At 42.7% G+C, this 19,430-nt stretch overlaps 1 protein-coding gene across 1 annotated transcript in view; it reads left to right on the top strand.

The window, feature by feature from the left end:
• PRDM10 (PR/SET domain 10) overlaps positions 1 to 19,430 on the top strand; it is a 79,800-nt gene that overhangs the window by 13,984 nt on the left and 46,386 nt on the right. The window contains exons 2-3 of the mRNA XM_070399382.1: positions 14,691 to 14,872; positions 17,414 to 17,578. Coding sequence (XP_070255483.1) covers positions 14,804 to 14,872; positions 17,414 to 17,578 — 234 coding nt within the window. The 5' untranslated portion in view covers positions 14,691 to 14,803. The remainder of the gene's footprint in view (positions 1 to 14,690; positions 14,873 to 17,413; positions 17,579 to 19,430) is intronic.

Raw genomic sequence — 19,430 nt, 5'->3', positions numbered from 1 at the left:
TGAGGTTGAGACAGCCCCGGTGAGGTCAAGACGGCCCCAGTGAGGTTGCAACGGCCCCTGTGAGGCTGGGACGGTCCCTGGGAAGCTGAGAAAAATACCACATGAACTCACTCATTTATGGATAATAAGGACCATTTTAGACTGATGAACAAAAATGGATACAGAGGCAGAGCAGCATTGAGCAGACTGTCAAACTACAGTAGGAACCCTGGGGAGGGTTGGGGGGAGGTGGGGATCAACCGAAGGACTTATATGCATGAATATGAGAATAACTAATGGACATAAGACACTGGGGGGTGGGGGAAGCCAGGGGAATGTCAAGGGGGGGAAAAAAGGAGACATGTGTAATACTCTTTGTAATACTTTAAGAAATTTAAAAAAAGGGGGGGGGGGGAGGAACCCAAGTGTTCATTCCTTTTAACTCTAGGAATGAACATGAATTATTATGGTGTATTAATAATTATATTAATAACCCAAAGGATCATAACAATGAACATTTTCAAGTGTTTCCTTTGTGCCAGGTATGGGGTTTTATTTCATTGATTTCATACTTCTGCCTCAGGGAGTAGAACAATTATTATTCCCATTTTATAGATGAGGGAATTAAGGCTTGAGAAGTGAATTAGCTTGCTCCCAGTCATGTAGCAAGTAGACAGTGGCTGAAGAGTCTGACTCTCAGCTGGGTTACCTCTCATCCACATTCATGTGGCTGGACTGGATGAGGGAAAAGAGGAAGTTTGATCAATAGTAGGCTACTGGAAGGTTGTGTTAAAACATCATATATTACATAGGAAATTACCACAGGCCGGTTACATGAGGGAATACTCTGTGAGTTATTTCCAACAGTTCCCACGGTCATTTCTGAACCTCTGCCCATCCTGTTAACTAAAGCAGGTTGGAGGCCCGTGGGGAAGAGTGAGATACGTATTCTATTCCCAGAACTGCTCTACCACTGACCTTGGCTGTGCCAAGTGGAGCCTGCCTTTTGACCACTATGCGCTCAACTCCTCTGTGTAATGGAGATGGTAATATTTGAGTTAATCTTACAGCGTTGTCATGGCATGACACAAGATCATGGATGTGACAGCTTTAGAAACTCTACATCATACATCCAAACATACACCTTGACTTCTCAGAGGATTTCTTCTGGCACCATATTTGGCTTACAGCGTATTCTTTGCGCTTTCAAGGACTGACTTTGATTTTGTGTACCTGGGAAGCAGCTGCATTCCACGTACCTCTTCCAATAGTGTAGTTGGCATCAGTTCAAGTTCCCTCAGAATATTCTGATGTGCTAGTCTATGTACCAGATGATGTCATGTACAAATTGCTTATCTCCTTCTTTGTGTGTTTTTTCTTTCCTGCTCATTAAAGTTCATTTACAAACATTGAAGTCATATATATGCTAGTTTCTTAACTGGGGAAGCAGTGTGCATCATCATGCTAAATGGTAGTACATTTTTTATTTATGAGAATTCATCCTAAGGGATTTTGTTAAGTAACAAATTTCTTCCGAAGGCAGGAGAAGACTGTAGCATGCATTCACTCAAGAAACAGCTGTTGATGGCCAGGGTGTCAGGCATGGTTCTAGGTGCTAAGGGTGAGGGTGCTCTCATGTGATCATTGGGGGTGGGGTTGGAAGAAGACAATGCACAAATATATGCATCACTTAATTGATGATAAACACTTTGCACAGCATTAAAGGAGAGTAATGTGAGGGAGGATGGACAGGAAAGGCCTACTGAGGAGGTAACAGATTCTCAGATCTGAATGTGGAGGAGGATGTGATAAGCATTCAGGTAGAGCTCCTGCAAAAGCTCAGGGGCTGGACTGTGCCCCGGAGGAGTGGGAGCAGAAAACAGAAGAGCAGGGACGGAGCCAACGGGCAGCGCAGCCAGAGGTCAGGCCACGGAGGAGGCTGTGCAGGAGCTGCCCCAGACCAGGGGACACCGGGGAAGCTTCCCAGCTCGTGTTAGGAGAGGGAGAGTTTTAAGGAGCGTGTGGACGTTGTGGAGAGAGGTCAAGTAAGATGACAGCCTCCCCGTGAATCTTGAACTTGGCAATAGACATTTAAACAGTGCAGTCTCATGGGAGACCAAAGCCCGGCTGGGAGGGCCTAGGAGGGAATGTGCGGTGAGGAAGGCAGGTGGACCGTACGCAGCTCTTCAGAGCTTTTATTGTGTGAGAATGAGCAGGTAGTGTCGTAGGTGAGCAGGAGGGTGGGTTCAGGGGAAAGGTTTTGCTTGTAAACATTTTATTGAAATACATGTCTAGAAAAGTGCACACTTAAAAATTTTAATAAATAGAGAATCAGTAAAATGAAAATAAAGGTAGGAGATATTACGCAGATTTGCTGATGTGAAAGTTCCAGGAGGGAGGGAGAAAGTGACGCTGCAGAGGACTCCCGGTGGAGCCCTGGGGGTTCCAGAAGGCCGGCTCCTGCTCTGGAGCAGCGAAGTGGAGAGGCCCGTCTTTGGTAAGACTCCACTGTAACGTATGTAGAAGGAGTATTTAATTTAACACATTTAATTGCAAAGTTAGGAGAATTACATTTGAATAACAATATTTTTGCTGGAAAGACCAAAACTGGAATTAGGGTCCACCAAGGAAGGGGCTCCTTGAAACAACTCAAAATCTGTTGTCAGCCCTGGAAGGTCAAACCCGGGAGCAGGCCTACTCTTCTAGTCCACGGGGACTGACAACCGCCCAAGTCAGCTCCGGGGGGGCTCTGGGATCCAGGGCCTGCCCTGCTGCAGCCGCCAGTGGAGGGAAGGTGTGGGTGCCCCTGGGAGAGGCCGCCCTGAGGCCCCCAGGAGCCGCTGTTGGTCTGTTCCTTGATGTACATCCATACACTCTGTGAGCACCTCGCAGGCTGGGCGCTGATGATTTGTGTGCTTTTGCCTGCGATACACTCTGTGGCTTTGAGTTTTGTACCTACAGCCCTGGGAGGCCCCCTGATAGACTTCTCCTCGAAATGGCCTTCCCGTGTTCCCAGCCAACCAGTGTTCTTTGCAAGAAGGAAAGGGCAGGCGTCAGAGTTTATCCTGTAGAACGGCACTGAGTCCTGGCTCCTTTTACACCCTCAAGGGTCTTAATGTAGAGTCCTCAGGCCAAGACCCCCAACAAGGCTCTGAGCCCAGGTCCTTCTTTCCCTTGGGTCAGTGCTGAGAGCTCTTTCAGGGACTTGGTGGGGTTCCCATGCATCGCTAAGGAGCTATCAAATAGTGTGGGAGGACCAGTCTTTGTTTCTTGGTACATGAAACATTCTAATCTCAACTAGAAAAAAAAAAAAAAGCTGTCTTGGGCTGACGTGAAGTACTTGCCTGCGTGCCTCTTTTGAGCCAGAAGAAAGGAGTGCGCAATCCCGACCAGGAAAGAACCTTCTTTCGCAGAAGAAAACCTTTCGTTCATAGTCTCTGAAGGCCTTTAGCGCACAAGGAAAGTAGGAGGAATCATTGTGCCGTGAAGATTTCTGCCTGGGAAGTGGAAGGGCAAAGGGACACACATGACGAGGAAAAGAAGGTCAAGGTCGCTCTTTCAGACCTGCTTGATGGCTCCATTTCTTGCAGGCTTTCGTCTCCCTTGTTTTCTAATCTGCTTGTTTTTCTATTTTTTACTTAAACCTTACAGTAGTTCACTTCTCTTCTGGTATCATCCTTGATGATGACCAGAAACAAATTAGGCGGATTTCTTTAGGGTACATCCTATAATACAGTGGTTCTCAACCTTCCTGCTGCCGCGACCCTTTCATATAGTTCCTCATGTTGTGGTGACCCCCAATTTCATTGTTACAAACTGAACATAATTAAAAGCATAGTGATTAATCACAAAAACAATATGCAATTATATATGTGTTTTCCGATGGTCTTAGGCGACCCCTGTGAAAGGGTCGTTTGACCCCCCCCCTCAAAGGGGTCGCGACCCACAGGTTGAGAACCGCTGCTATAATAGTTCTTTGTAACTGAATAGTTCAGTCTCATGCTATTAAAGTGCTGCTTACTCTGATGTCTATCTGCCATTGCCTGTTTACATTATCCATTTTCTGCAGTGTTTTTTCTGGAGTTCTTTTTCCAATGGCGTGTGATTTTATCTGGAGTTCTTCTGCAATCTTGAGCATCTCATTGTTTGCTTTATTAATATTTAAAACAAATGTTAAATGTGAGTGGCGACAGTAGAAATACCTGGAGAACCCCATTAGATCACTTTTTTCATTCGTAACCTTTCCCTTTGGATCTCTCTGTGTATGTGGAAATATTCTGAATCCATCATGGCCTAATCAAAAACATTTTGGGGGGGAGGGACCTAGTCAAAGGCTTTCTGTTACCACTTTTAAAATTTGTTGAGAGCCTTTATGAAAGCCTGGCTTCCCTGTTTATTTACTTTCCCAGAAACCTTCAGGTCCTTCGGCATATTTCCCCTAACGAAAATGGTGTTTATTTTGCTTCTGAGTGGAACTAACAAAATATTTTAGTCCTATTACTCCACCCTCATTTGTGGTTTCCAGTCGCTCTTCGGTTTGGGTCACGGTAGGGTTAGATGACAGACAGAGTGACCTCAGGCTGACCAGACCCACGACTGGGCAAATGCCGTCACCTCTCCGCAGTCACTCCACCCTCTGTAAAATGGGGAACTCCCACAGGACCGAGGTGAAGAGCAAGGAGGTTTCGGGGGGCACTTTGAGAACTTTCCCCGGCTGGGTTAAAGTGTTGTTACTTTTAACTACCCATGTTCACTTTTTTTCAATGCTAATAATTGGTTGTGAATGTTTTAAATTGAGAAACTTATGTGATGAATTATTTGGGCTTCCCCTTCTCAGCAACAATGGGGAATTTGTGCTGAAATTTGTATAATTTTGTTATTTGTTCATTGCTCCTTCCGCTGCCAGTTCCTGTTCACCATTTAGAACTAACTTCAGTATTTTTTCTTTTCTGTTCTAAAACTGTTTGTTCTAGAAATCAGTTAAATGTTAAATCTCTGCTTGCCATTCCAAGTGCGTGAACATAATACTTGGTCTAATTTTGAAGCTCTCTCATTTCTGATTTTGTACTCTTTAGTTTTCTAAATTGTGAGGATATGAGTTTTAAACAATTTAATTGGGGCATTGTGGACATTACAGTAATTAAATGGTAAGTGTTAATTGGACCAGTGTCTGGCACGCCGTAGGCATCCACTACATGTTAGCTACTGCATATCCTGCCCCGGCGACTGGCCTCATTGTCTTCCCTCGTCCACCCAAGGGGCTCAGTGCCAGAACCAGAGGACTGTGCTCCGTGGTAGGCTCTACGGCCAGCGGGACCAGGAGTTTCCCAAGCCTTGCACTAAAAAGTGTGGAGTGAAACCCAAGATGGATCAGGTCCGGAGTCAGAGATCCAGGAAATAAACCCAGAACCAGAGCCTGAGAGTTTGTGAGTTAGGAACTGGGAGATGGGGAAAAAGGAGCAGTTGATATAGGTCCACAGGGCAGCCTGTGGTGACTGGGCCTTTAACTGGAAAGTGAATTGGACAAAGACCTTCCTTCATGTCCTTCTGTCTTTGCTTCCCCCTACTCCCCCGTCCCCCAGTCTTAGAGATAACTTATGTGGGTGAGGTATTTGTGCCTAAGAAGTGGGAAGAATGAAACTGAGGTCTGATAGGACATTGGAAGTAATAGCAATCGCTGCTATTTATTGTTCACCTACTATGTGCTAAATAGCACATAGTAGGATGCTTTATATGGTAGCTACCCTGCTACAAGACCAGTTGATTGGCTCTCAGGAATTCCGGGAGTGGGTGTGTTAGAGATTAGCTCCTTTGACCTGAGCTGGAAGTGATGGCAGTAATGACAGGGACAACACAGGTTTATTTGGCTGGGCAGAGGAAGGACCAGTGGAGGTCAGGGTTCTTTGTGAATGTGAAGAGTAGGGGCTCTGTGTGGCCATGGGGTTTATTGATGATTGCAATGGGAAAGGGACCAGTGAAGTCCCATCTCCACCCTGGTGGGGTGGGCTGGCAGTTACTACGAGGGGGTCATCTACAGCATATTTTAATGTAAAAATTTGTTATTGTGGTAAAATATGCATATAATAAAATTTACCATTTAACCGTTTTTAAAAAAAATACATATATGTATTGATTTCAGAGAGGAAGGGGGAGGGAGAGAGAGGTAGAAACATCAATGATGAGAGAGCCCCATCATCATGGGAGCCTAACACATGTCCCCTTCCCAAACCCCAACTGTAACTGTTGAGTTTATTTACCTGGGAAATCTTTCTGATGGGAATGGTCTTGTAGATTGTCCTACCTGTACTTCCAATTCTTATCCAGTTAGCTTGGAGCAATCTATTTCATTTTCCCATTAATTTTACTCTTATTCTCTCCCTTCTCCCCCTCACTCCTCTTGTGCTTGTTTAATTCTTGCTTTCTTAGACTCCCCCACTTTTTTTTTTTTTTTTTTTTTTTATTTTTTTTTTTATTTTTTTTTATTTTCCTCTTAAAGTATTACAAAGGGTATTACATAAGTATCCTTTTCCCCCCCCCCCGCCCTTGACAAACCACTACCCTCCCTTACCCCCCAGTTAGACTCCCCCACTTTATTCCTTTTGTCCTCCTACCTCATTTCCTTCCAATCTTATGTTCTCTTCTAGAATACTCTATTTCCTTCTGTTTCTTCATTAAATTCCTCTTTTCTTCTCTTTCCTTTTACACTCCCTTCTCCCCTCCCACTAGTTAGTTTCTTCTTGCTCTACCATTTTAAATTTGTGACTCAGAATTGACCCATATCATTTTTTCATTTACCATATAAAATGCTCATCATAATGTAGATTCTGTTCAAGCACTTTGAAAATATTAACTCATTTAATCCTCTTTTTAAAAAAATATATTTTATTGATTTTTTATAGAGAGGAAGGGAGAGGGATAGAGAGTCAGAAATATTGATGAGAAACATCGATCAGCTGCCTCCTGCACACTCGCTACTGGGGATGTGCCCGCAACCAAGATACATGCCCTTGACTGGAATCGAACCTGGGACCCTTCAGTCCGCAGGCTGATGCTCCATCCACTGAGCCAAACCGGTCAGGGCATCATTTAATCCTCTTTACAACTCTAAAGTACAGCCCATTCTTGTCACCATATTCAGATGATGACATGGAGTCATAGATCAGTTCGGTAATTTGGGCAAGGTCATCTGGTAGGTCAGGGGTGGAGCCAGGATTGGAATCCAGGTGTGTGGCTCTAGCATGCCCACTTCACTGCATGTAGGAATGCAGCTCAAGGGCAAAGGGGCATTGTAGTTCATGCTAAAATTAAACATAAAATGTGCTTGTCCCATCAAGCTCTAAAATATTTAGAAGTACTGGGGATCGAGCCCACAACCCAGGCATGTGCCCTGACCGGGAATCGAACCCGGGACCCTTCAGTCCACAGGCCGATGCTCTCTCCACTGAGCCTAACCGACTAGGGCCAGATTGTTCATTCTTACAGCCATCAGCCTGGGCAATTAAGATTTTCTTTTTCTTTTTAAAAAATATTTTTATTGATTTCAGAGAGAGGAAGGAAGAGGGAGAGAGATGGAAACATCAATGATGAGAGAGAATCATTGACCAGCTGCCTCCTGCACGCCCCCTTCTGGGGATAGAGCCTACAAGCCGGGCATGTGCCCTGGACTGGAATCAAACTGGTGACCCTTCAGTCTGCAGGCCAGCGTTCTATCCACTGAGCCAAACTGGCTAGGGCGACAATTGAGATTTTCAAATGAGGATATCCAGGCTCAGTTTGTGGCTTACTGACATCGCACCCATTAAGCACTTGGTAGGTCTGGAAGCGTAGAATCCAGACAGGTCTGATTCTAAAGCTCATACTTTCAACTGTACAGCACTATTCAAGAAAAACATAACTAGACTTGAAGCTTTTAGAAGGCAAGTATCTTTTTTTTTTTTTCTGATACACTGATTTTTTTTTAAGGGTCTAGAACAGTACCTGACATATGCTAAGTTTCTTAATATTTGTTGAATAAAGTCATTAGAGAGGATAGAAGGCAAGCATGACCTCTTCTTGGAAATAGTCTGTAACATTTTGGACAATGGGTGAAAGAACGGAATGTGAGTGACCATTTTCTAGACAACACATAGTTTGGTTCTCTAGTTCTTTCAGGTCTGCAGAAGGGGCAACCTGGTGAGCAGTGGGAGGAAGTGTATCCCTAGTTAGCAGGGCCCGTCAGCACCGGCCTGGTGGACAGCGCTGAGGTAGCTCCCAGATGCTATCTCCCATCTCCTCTAAATCCTCATCAACAGGGCTCCTTTACACCTGAAACCAGTATAAAACAATACCGAATGTCAACTGTAATTGAAAAATAAAATAATAAAAATCACAGATGGAAAAACAAAGATCCACAGGGTTTTATAAATTGTGTCTTAAAAAGGAAAACAAATACGGCAAGCCTGACTATAAAGGACGTTCATGTCCAGGGCATTTGTTATTTGACACATTGCTAGGTTTTAAAAATATGAAATGTTTTGAAAATTCTGAACCTCTTATAAGCTCATCTGTAAAATATAAACATTGATGTCTTTGAGCACCACTATATGCCAGATCTTGTACCTAGCGTTTTCACATATATCATGGAACCCGCACCATAACTCTAGGAGGCAATTATTATCTCCATTTTACATGTGGTGATATTGAGGGCTTAAGTGATTTGGCCAAGGTTATATAACTGGTGAGCAGTAGAGACAGCCTGGAAGCCAGGATTCAATTCAGATTCTGCAGATTTTCTACTTTACTGCTTGCCATCTGAGCTTAAGGCTAGGATAGGCGTTAGAAAGCGTTTATGTTCTATTTTGCAGATGAGGACACTGATGCTAGAGGATTTTAAATGAATTACTTAGTGTGGAGCCATGTTTAGAATTCAGTTTTCTTGAACAAATTTTTAAACAATAATTGCAGAATGCCATGCTGGTGCTTTAGTTTAGTAGTTACAGGAGCTCAGTAGGCCCTATAACTATGTCTTAAAGAACAGGAACTACTAACTGCATAGGCTGTATCTCTGTTTTGGATTCTAGACACTTCTTGAATTAAAGGGTTTCACCATCTTAGGCTTCCTTATTTGCTAACAGTATTCTAAAATTATTGGGAACTGCTGTTGTGGGCAGTTTTTTTTTTTTTGCAAAATTGTGGGCAAAATGTATTGCTAAATTTTACTGACAGAGTTTCCTATGCATATACGAACTGTTCTGTTCTGCTCCACATCTGCTACGTACTTATTTCCCCTTTTCCATGCCTGATGGAATTTTATGTCATGTATCTACTTCCTTATTTTGGTAGAATTAGAACAAAGATGTTTCAGTCTGCCCCTTCCCATTTCTGCTTACTTGCTCCCATTCATCCTTAAGTTTCACCTTCTCAGAGAAGTCATCCCTGAAGGCTGTGACTGGGATTGGGTGGCCTCTTCTCTCTCCCACTGCGCATGGTGATACCTTTAAACCACTCCGTACACCTGTCCCATGCCGGGTCTAGAGTTACTGTCGTGAGCAAACACATTCCTTGCCCTGAAAGAACTTAGAGTTGAGATGGGGAGGCAGACCATTAGTCAGAAAAATGCAATATGATTGAATATCTTTAAAAAAAAAAAAAGCTAATTTGTGAGTATTTATTTTATAGTGGGCACTGTGCTAAGCATTTTACATGTATTATTTCATGTCATTCTCTCAATAACCTAGGGTCCCCATTTTACAGGAAAGGAAGAGGAATTTAGGGAACTTCTGTGTTTTGCCCAAGGTCGGTTAAGTCTGAGAATTGCTACCCAAATCCAGGTCAGAGTCCAGGCTCTTAACCACTATTCCTCTTGAACTAACTGCTGACTCTTCACTGAGCCCTTGCCCTGTGTATCCTCAGGGACCTTGTGCTTGGGGGCGGGAGGAGGGGAAGATGAGCTCCAGAGTTGGAATTCATTTAGAAACTAATAATGATTTAACAGCCATACAGCCACTTAACTGATTCAGTGTCTTCCCTCAGAGACCAAAAGAATTCAAGATACTAACGTGTAAAACGATGTATGTCCAAAGTTGTTCATCATAGCGTTGCTTGTAAGAGCAAAAGATTAGAAATAACCTAAATTTTTATCAACATGAGATTGATTAAAGAAGTTATTATATATTCTTATAATGAAATGATGCAGCTATAATAAAGAATGAGGATCCAGCTGGTGTGGCTCAGTGGTTGAGCCATACTGGTTCAACCATGAACCAGGAGGTCACAGTTCCATTCCTGGTCAGTGTACATGCCCCGGTTGCAAGCTCAATCCCCAGTAGGGGGTGTGCAGGAGGCGGCCGATCAATGATTCTCTCTCATCATTGATGTTTCTATCTCTCTCTCCCTCTCCCTTCCTGTCTCTGAAATCAATAAAAACATTAAAAAAAAAAAAAAAGAATGAGGAAATGCTGTATGGATGAGGAACAATGTAAAAAGTATGGTATTATGTGGAATAAACAAGGTGTAGAAGAGATGCCACTTTGTATAGAATCAATATTATTTGCTGTATGTGGTTGGAGAAGCAAAGAGTATAAAGGGTATCCCCCAAAATGTATACATACACTTTAAATAATTATAAAAGCATTGTTGATTAAAATACATTTCATTTTCAGATTTCAGCTATCAGCTGTTAAAGTGTGTATGCATTTTTTGGGACACCCTGTTGTATATGTTTTGGGTTGTATATTCATAAAATATCTTTGGAAGAATAGATAGGAAATTGACTCTACAAGGTGCTTCTGAAGAATCGCTAGGGGATTCCAGGTAGGGAGATTGTCTACTGTACATACCTTTTTGTCCTTTTTGAATTTGAGTCGGTTAAATTTACTCCCTATTAAAAAAGATATAAATAAGATTAAAATGAAAGCAACAGTAAGCACCTTTCTAGGCACTGAAACAAATACAGAAAAGCACTCTGGGCTTGTATGTTTCTTTAGTGCGTGGGATAAGCCCGCCTTCATCCTCGTCACATCCAGTGCCTGGCGTAGTATGCACTTGAGTATTTGTGCAATCGATGAACCAACTTGGAAAAAACTCTCAAATTCCTGTACGTGAAGGACACATCTTTTTTGTGGTGTTCATGCTAAAAATAGATCTTCTGAATGTGACCATGAAGAAATGGCAGACTGCCTCAAATTGAGACACATTCTGAAAAATAAATAGCCTGTGCATTTCAAAAATGTCAAGGTCATGGAAAACTACGAAAGACCGGGACCTGTTCCAGACCAGAGGGGACTGGCGGACGGGACAACTCCATGCACTGTGTGCGATACGAGAGGTTGTTTCTTTCTCTGCAAAGCACATTAATTAGATAATTGGCAACTTAAAAAAAATTTATTGATTTCAGAAAGGAAGGGAGAGGGAGAGAGAGATACAAACATCAATGATGATGAGAGAGAACCACTGATTGGCTGTCCCTTGTACAGTGCCCACTGGAGATTGAGCCCACAACCTAGGCATGTGTCCTTGACCGGAATTGAATCTGGGACCCTGCAGTCTACAGGCCAAGCCTATATCCACTGAGCCAAACCAGCTAGGGCAAGACAGTTGGCAACTTTTGAAGAAGGTCTGTAAATTAGGTAATAGTACTGTTTTACTGGTAATTTCCTGATTTTGATATTAATACTGTGGTTACGTGGGAAAATGTCCTCATTTTTAGGAAATAAGCATGAATTTAGTAGTAAAAGGGCATTGTATCTGCAACTTATTCTCAAATAGTTCAGGTAGAGAGAGAGAGAGAAGGAAGAGAGTATTCCATTGTATATATGTACCACATTTATTTCTTTTATAAAAATATTTTTATTGATTTTTAGAGAGGAAGGGAGAGGGAGATAGAGAGGGGGATATCGGCTGGCTATCTCCTGCAAGCCCCCAACCCGGGCATGTGCCCTGACCCCTTGGTGCATGGGACCACACCCAACCAACTGAGCCACTTGGGTGAGGGCCAGGTCTTTATATTATCATTGACATTTTCTCCTATGTTTATTAATATTTTCGTTCCTTTTAAAAAACTAGCTTTGTTGTGGTATAATGAACATATTGTACAACTCATCCTGAATATCTTTTCAGATCTGCTTAAATCAGGGGTGGGCAAACTTTTTGACTCGAGGGCCACGATGGGTTCTTAAACTGGACCGGAGGGCCGGAACAAAAGCATGGATGGAGTGTTTGTGTGAACTAATATAAATTCAAAGTAAACATCATTACATAAAAGGGTACAGTCTTTTTTTTTTTTTTAGTTTTATTCATTTCAGACGGGCCGGATCCGGCCCTCGGGCCGTAGTTTGCCCACGGCTGGCTTAAATAGTGCTGTTTGTAAGGAGTTTTTAAAAACTAACTTTATTAGGCTACAAGAGGCCCGATGCACAAAATTCATGCAAGGGGCTCGGCCCTCGCAGCCGCCCTGGCTTTGTGCAGAAGGTCGTCCGGAAGGACATCCAGAAGGGTGTTCGGCTGTCTGGTCTAATTAGCATATTATGCTATATTATTAAAATATAGATAATTTGTACACGATAAAATTCACATTTTAATTAAAGAGTTTTTTTTTTTTTTTTTTTTTTACTTTGGACACATTATTCCCCATGTAACCACCACTGCAGTTCAGATACAAGATGTAGAACCTCTCCATTTCTTCAGAAAGTTCCCTCTGTCCCGTTGTTGATGCATTCACCCACTGGTGCACATGGTCCCGGTGGAGAGCAGAGCGGGGTGCTTGCGGGGTGAGCATAGTGGTGAGGGTGTGTGAGGGGGTGAGGATGGTGGCTGGTGTTGAGGTGACGCAGATCAGGCTCCTCATGGCTCCCAGAGGCTCCCCCGCAGCTGGGACTTGGCAGTTCTGTGTTTCTGAGTCAGGCCCAGACTTTGGGCGTTTCTGCATCTTTTCTTTCTTTCTTCTTTGGGCCTTAATCTGGGTCGGAGTTTGGAGCATGTGTAGTCTCAGAATGTGCTTCTCAGCTTGTTTCCATGGTGGGAGATAAAAGAACCTGCCAAGTTCTAGCTGGGCTAATAAGCAAATGAAGAGAGACAGATGAACAGGGGAAGTCAGCATTTTAATACCTGTGCACAGGGAATTCACATAAGCATGAACATTTCCACGACAGGCAACATTGGGTATGTATGACCTTTTGGACAAAGGAGAGAGCAGGCAGTGTAGCTGTAGTTGAGGAAGAGCTGAGTACACAGGGCAGGCACCTCAGAAACAACAGGACACAGCGTATCTAGCTCAGAGGCCTCTGCCTGGCGCCCTCCCATTTACCATATTGATTCAAATTACGTAAGGCGAGCATCCCAAGATTCCTTTCCTGGAGCGGGTCTTTCCATCTCAGTCTCTTAGGCAGGAAGAGAGAGCGTCAAAGGTCCTTTCTGAGTCTCTTGTTTCTTAATAACCAGTTTGAAATCAATATCCCAAAAGTCAAAACTTTGGTCCCCTTCATCACTAGCAAGGGAGAAAATTATTTTTAGTTCGATGGTGTTCTGGGCAGATTTACGTCTCCTGTCTGCACAGGCCTCTTCGGTGGGGTGGCCGGAGGCGGTTTATCAGGCACGGCTGCCCGATGCCCCATTAAACAGCAACCCCACGGGCTTGTAAAATGTCAGCATGCTATCATCATCTAAAGCAGCGGTTCTCAACCTGTGGGTCGCGACCCCTTTGGGGGGTCGAACGACCCTTTCACAGGGGTCGCCTAAGACCATCGGAAAACACATATATAATTACATATTGTGTTTGTGATTAATCACTATGCTTTAATTATGTTCAATTTGTAACAATGAAATTGGGGGTCGCCACAACATGAGGAACTGTATGAAAGGGTCGCGACAGTAGGAAGGTTGAGAACCACTGATCTAAAGGGACGACTGATTTCCCTAAAATGCCTGTTTTGGAAAAGAATAAGGTTTCAAGAGGTAGGCTCAGTGCCGGTTGATGTTTGGTAAGGCTTTGTTCACTCATCACTCCTATGCTGACCAAATGGGAAACAAAGTTTACATTTGTGCTCGCCCAATGGGGGCCCAGAACATTTAGCCTCCCCTGCCTGCCATTTTTTTCTCATTTTGTAACTTTTGTTATTCTGCTGTGCATTTCTGAAGGTGGTATGGGAACTCAGCGTCTAAGCAGGTGTGGAAGTGGGGGGCTCGGGCTGTGCAGCACTCAGACGTGGGTGTGAACCATCGCTACCTGAATTTAGAACCTCATTCTTCTAATCGGAACTAAGAGAACTGCCTTAAGTATTTAAAAAAATTTCTTTTTATTGATTTTAGAGAGGAAGGGAGAGGGAGAGAGAGAGAGATACATCAATCTATATTTTTGTTGAGAGAATCATTGATTAGCTGCCTCCTGCATGCCTCCCACTGGAGATCAAGCCCACAACTGGGGCATACGCCTTGACTGGGAATCAAACTGTGACCTCCTGGTTCATAGGTGGATGCTCAATCACTGAGCAATACCGGCCGGCTGGGCCACCTTAAATATTTTTGATGAGGGTTACATTATATCATGTGTGCCTAGAAGAACATAGCCAGCATGCCAGACATTGCATTAGTATAAATTTTTTTTCTCTACTTCTACCTTTTTGCCCAGGTGTTCTCTTTTACAGAGTTTTATTTTTCTCTCTTTTTGGTTGAAATGATAATTTATTAAAATGTATTCATCTATTTAAAGCCTTGGTTCCTTTTCTCTCTTTTTGCAGGCACATCGCAGAGACATCCCTTCGTCCTTCATGAACACCTGCGTGGTAGAAAGGTGACTGCCCTCCGCCCCATGCTGCTCTAGGCGCCCCGACGTGAGCTGTCCAGGGAAAGGATGGATTCCAAAGATGAGAGCTCACACGTGTGGCCCCCGGCTGCAGAACACGAAGAGACCGCCACACAGGTGAGGGGGGTCTCCAGCGTGGGGACATGTGCTCACAGCCAAATAGCAGCTTCCAAACAGTAGTGAGTAGTCAGGAGGGAGCGGACCTGCAGAACCGGAGGTGAGGAACCCGCAGTGCGTTCCCATACGATGCAGAGGGGCTGAGCTACCACCCCGCGGCTTCTCTGCTTTCCCCAGCTCGTGTCACAGTCTGTCTCATGCCTCCATATTATTTTGTTATTGGTGCTGAAAGTGTTTTTTTAAAAAATTTATTTAACGTATTTTTATTGATTTCAGAGAGGAAGGGAGAGGGAGAGACAGACAGAAACATCAATGATGAGAGAGAATCATTGATCGGCTGTCTCCTGCACGCCCCCACGCTGGGGATCGAGCCTGCAACCTGGGAATGTGCCCTGACCAGGAATCATCCATGACCTCCTGGTTCATAGGTCGACACTCAACCACTGAGCATGCCAGCTGGGCAAAAGTGTGTTACTTTGATGTTATCTAGTATATGGTGTTTTTTTTTTGTTTTTTTTTTTTTTCAAGTAGTGAAGTTCAAGGTATGTCTACAAAATGAGTGGCTTTTCTTTCTTTTCCAATGAGGAGTGTAAACCTCTGATTGAAAGTTGTCCCGTTGAGTCAGTGGCTCCGGAGGTTAGTCACTTAGGCCAGTGCCGCGGTGATTGCCATCTCGGCCTTTGAATCCGCTGCCCTGGCAGCTGCTGGCTCCGGGCACGCTCCTTCCGACAACGCCAGGCCCTCTGCATGTTTGCTGTGCATCGGGGAGCCAGCTTTTGTATGTGACCACAGTACAAACTTTAGTTTTTCCAGCATTATAATAAATATGGAGTTTTTATTTAATTTTTCATTGAATGACATGACCACCATAATATCAAAATGAGGACGTTCATTGAAACCTTTAGATGTACGCGTATAATTTAATTTAAACAATATAGTAAATATTACAGCGAATAAAATGGATCATCTGGTATGATTTAAATGTCTGAGTCTGAATACTTAAAAAAAAACGTTCCAGAGATGCTTCTAGCAGAGCCATCGAGAATGCTGTTTTGTTCTCATGGAAACCATTTTGAAGGTACTTCAAGGCAGCTATATATTACCATGTATTTTCTTTATAAGCAGAAATGTAGGTTATTGAAGAACAGAGTAAAAGAAAATGTGGTTACGGCGCTGTGTGGCCAGGGTCCCCCGACACGTGGGTCACCAGACAGCAGAGCTCACCTCCCTCACTGCGCCCTCTCCCCCAAACCTGCCTTCTTCCCGCTGGGGACTCAGGGTTAGCAGGACAGCGAGTGGAGGAGGAAATGTTTTTTGCTTTTTAAAGCACTGAAACCAGGGCAGGGTTTTGATGTAAATGGGCAAATCTAAAGTCACAAAATTATCTTGCAGCACTTAAATGTGCAGCACAAGTATGTTATAAGCCTAATTCTTCCAATATATAAACTGCACCTTCATGGACAAATTAAATTTATGTAGAAGCAGGACTGATCACTTAATGCAAAAGTGGAAGTTTGCTTTATTTCTTGTGGTGCTGATTGCATTTGCTCTCTAGGTTTCTGGGGATGAAATTAGCTTATGTCATCTTTGGGTCCTATCGTTCTCCATCGGAGAAAAAAAGTTAGGTCCAAAGACAAGACAGTATAGGAGTAAGGATGCCAGCCTATGCTTGCTGTACGTACGTCATGGACTATGAGCGATCAACTTTAGTATCAGCACATAAATTATTTCTCTCCCCAAAGTGTGCTTGGCCATCTGCTTCTGTACCTTCAATATCAGACTCAGGCGGTGTGCCAAACTCGAGCCTTCTAGAATTCAAAACCTCTGAAGCTGACTACTCAGAAAACATTTTAGGAAATTCAATTTCTGCTTTCGTTCTTGGTAGGTGGAAAATTATTTACCCTGTTGACAACTGAAAGAGTTGTCCAGAACCCCTTAAAAGTACTTGGTTAGAACTTTCTGTATGTGGATCTAGCAGGCAAGGAATTCTGTTACAGTCCTTGATTCAGCAAAAATTTACTGACGTGCCTCCAGTGCAGCCGTGGAGTGTGAAAGAATTCAGAGGAGAGAGAGTGACCTTATTTTAAAGTGTTTGCTGAAAGGCACGATTAGTTACAAAGTGGAGTTTTTATGATGTGTTAACAGCAATTGGCTTTTGAGTCTTGAATATATTTTTTTTAACATTACAGAATAATTTTTATTTTGGGAATGTTATTGACCTGCAACCTCCAGTCTTACTTCCAGGATTAGTTAATTCCCCCCATAAGCTCCCGCAAAGAGATATCCGCATTGGATATTTGAGGCGAAGGGGAATTTACATGAGTGGCCTGATAGTAAGCAGTAGATCACGAGTGACGGGTTGGCCTGCCTCCCAGTCACTAACTCAGCAGAGGTGCGAATGTATCAATCCCTTCTTTCGTGGGGGATATTTTAGGCACGCAACTGTGTACTCCGCTTGGTCTGCACGGATCTCCGGATCTCCGTGAGACGGGTTTTGTGCTGCAGGGGTAGTTGCTACATCCTTGCTGCTTTTTGCCCCAGGTACACTTTGTCCCAGACGCCGGAACTGTGGCTCAGATCGTCTATACCGATGACCAGGTTCGGCCGCCCCAGCAGGTGGTGTATACGGCAGATGGTGCCTCCTACACGTCAGTGGACGGTCCCGAGCACACGCTGGTGTACATCCATCCTGTGGAAGCTGCTCAGGCATGTGAATGACTGTTGTGTATAGTTTGTTTATTAATCAGTTGATGCACTCAGTACTGCTGTTTACTCTCTGCCAGTCACCACGGTGGCTGTTGATACAGGAAATGTTCCCATAAGATTTATGCTTTCAAGGAGTTTATAACCAGCTTGGCAGAGGAAGATATAATTTATTTATTTAAATGAAATGTAATGAGTTAGAGGAGTGATTTTCAACCTTTTTCATTGCATGGTACATGTAAACTAATTACTAAATTCTGCGGCACACCAAAAAAATATTTTTTGCCGATCTGACCAAAAAATAGGTATATTTTTGATTGATTTACCAAAAAATAACAACGATAACAATAATTACCTACCCTTTTTGCTCCAGAGTGACTTTTTAAAAAATCAGGTGACTATACTTATATATAAGGATTTCTGGCACAAAGAATTAACCAATCAGACATAACCTTATTATGCAACATGACCAGTAAGATGCAACTCTATTATATGACCTATATATTTATAGTTCAAGACAGGGCACCCACACCAGACAGCTATTGTGGTGCTGTCTGTTATTATTTTTTAATTTGATAATCTAAGGGAAAAGAGGCCAGTACCCCTGACTATGTAGTCAGGTATTGCACGTTTTAAAAATTCTTGCGGCACATGGTTGAAAGCCGCTGAGTTAGAGCGGCTGGGCTTGTATCAATTCTTCTCCCCAGTGATCATGGACTAGATCAACATGTTACTTTTCCTAAGTATCAACAAGCCGGCCCAGATGGGCCAGGGAAAACATACAGAGTAGTAGTTAAATGTATAAGCAAAGGTCCCATTAGCTTATTAACTGCTATTTATTAGTAATTCATTACCGATTTGCAGGACTGTAATAGAGCGAAGGTAAAAGCTGTAAATTATAGGTTTTTTGTTTGTTTTTTGCCAGTGGCTTGGGGTATTAGTCTCCAAATGTATGACACAAATACTCCCCAGTATATAACTATTCGTTTCTCTTGTTAGCACTTTTTTACACTGGACAAAGCACTTTTAAGCATATTAAAAAAATTAAGTTCCATGCTTTTATCGTAGGATCCTGGTAATAAAAATTTGCCCTTATGTGCAATATTTAATCAGAAGGCTCAAGTCATTTCCAAGAAGAAATGAAGCCTACTAATTGATACCTTTCAAATTGGTATAAACATGACATTGCCAAACATTGAGATGATAGTTTTGGAATGCCTCTGCTTAGGCATAGTCCCCTAACTGTATTAAAATAAGATCTCACACACACACACACACACACAAAATAAAATAAAATAAAATAAAATAAAATAAAATAAAATAAAATATGATCACATAGTTTATGTAAAGACTGTTCTGTGTCCAGCTTTTAGTTTATTACCAAATGTCTGAATCCCTTTTTTTTCTTTATTGATTAAGATATTACATATGTGTCCTCATCTCCCCATTGCCCCCCACCCCCAAGTCTGAATTCTGTTAATTTTTTAATGTCAGATTTAAGAATCTGGCACTGGCTGAAACTCTCTTTTACATTCTCTTGCAATTGAAACGTAGCCATAGTTCTTATTCCCATAGGTTTGCTCAAGGCTTGGGCAAATTAAAGTCTTTTAAAAGTTTTAGGGGAAAGAATATTTTTCTGGACTGGAGGTTTTCTGTGGTGCCCTGGGCTAAAATAATTTTGAAGATTTTTCTTCTGTAATCAGCTTTGCTGCATCATGACATAAATTATGTGTTTATGAGAACTTTCTTTTAAATTGTGATTTTACTGGCTTTTCTGAAAAAAAAAATCTATGGAACATTAAATTCAGTTGATTTTTCTTCTGCTCTTCTGATAATGTGTGCATTTTATATTTGA

Source organism: Myotis yumanensis, unplaced genomic scaffold (assembly GCF_028538775.1).
Source record: "Myotis yumanensis isolate MYYU_CA2020_CCGP unplaced genomic scaffold, mMyoYum1.0.hap1 SCAF_19, whole genome shotgun sequence".
Lineage (NCBI taxonomy): Eukaryota > Metazoa > Chordata > Mammalia > Chiroptera > Vespertilionidae > Myotis > Myotis yumanensis.
Note: the sequence above shows the minus strand (reverse complement) of the source record. Positions and strands in the feature narration are given on the sequence as shown.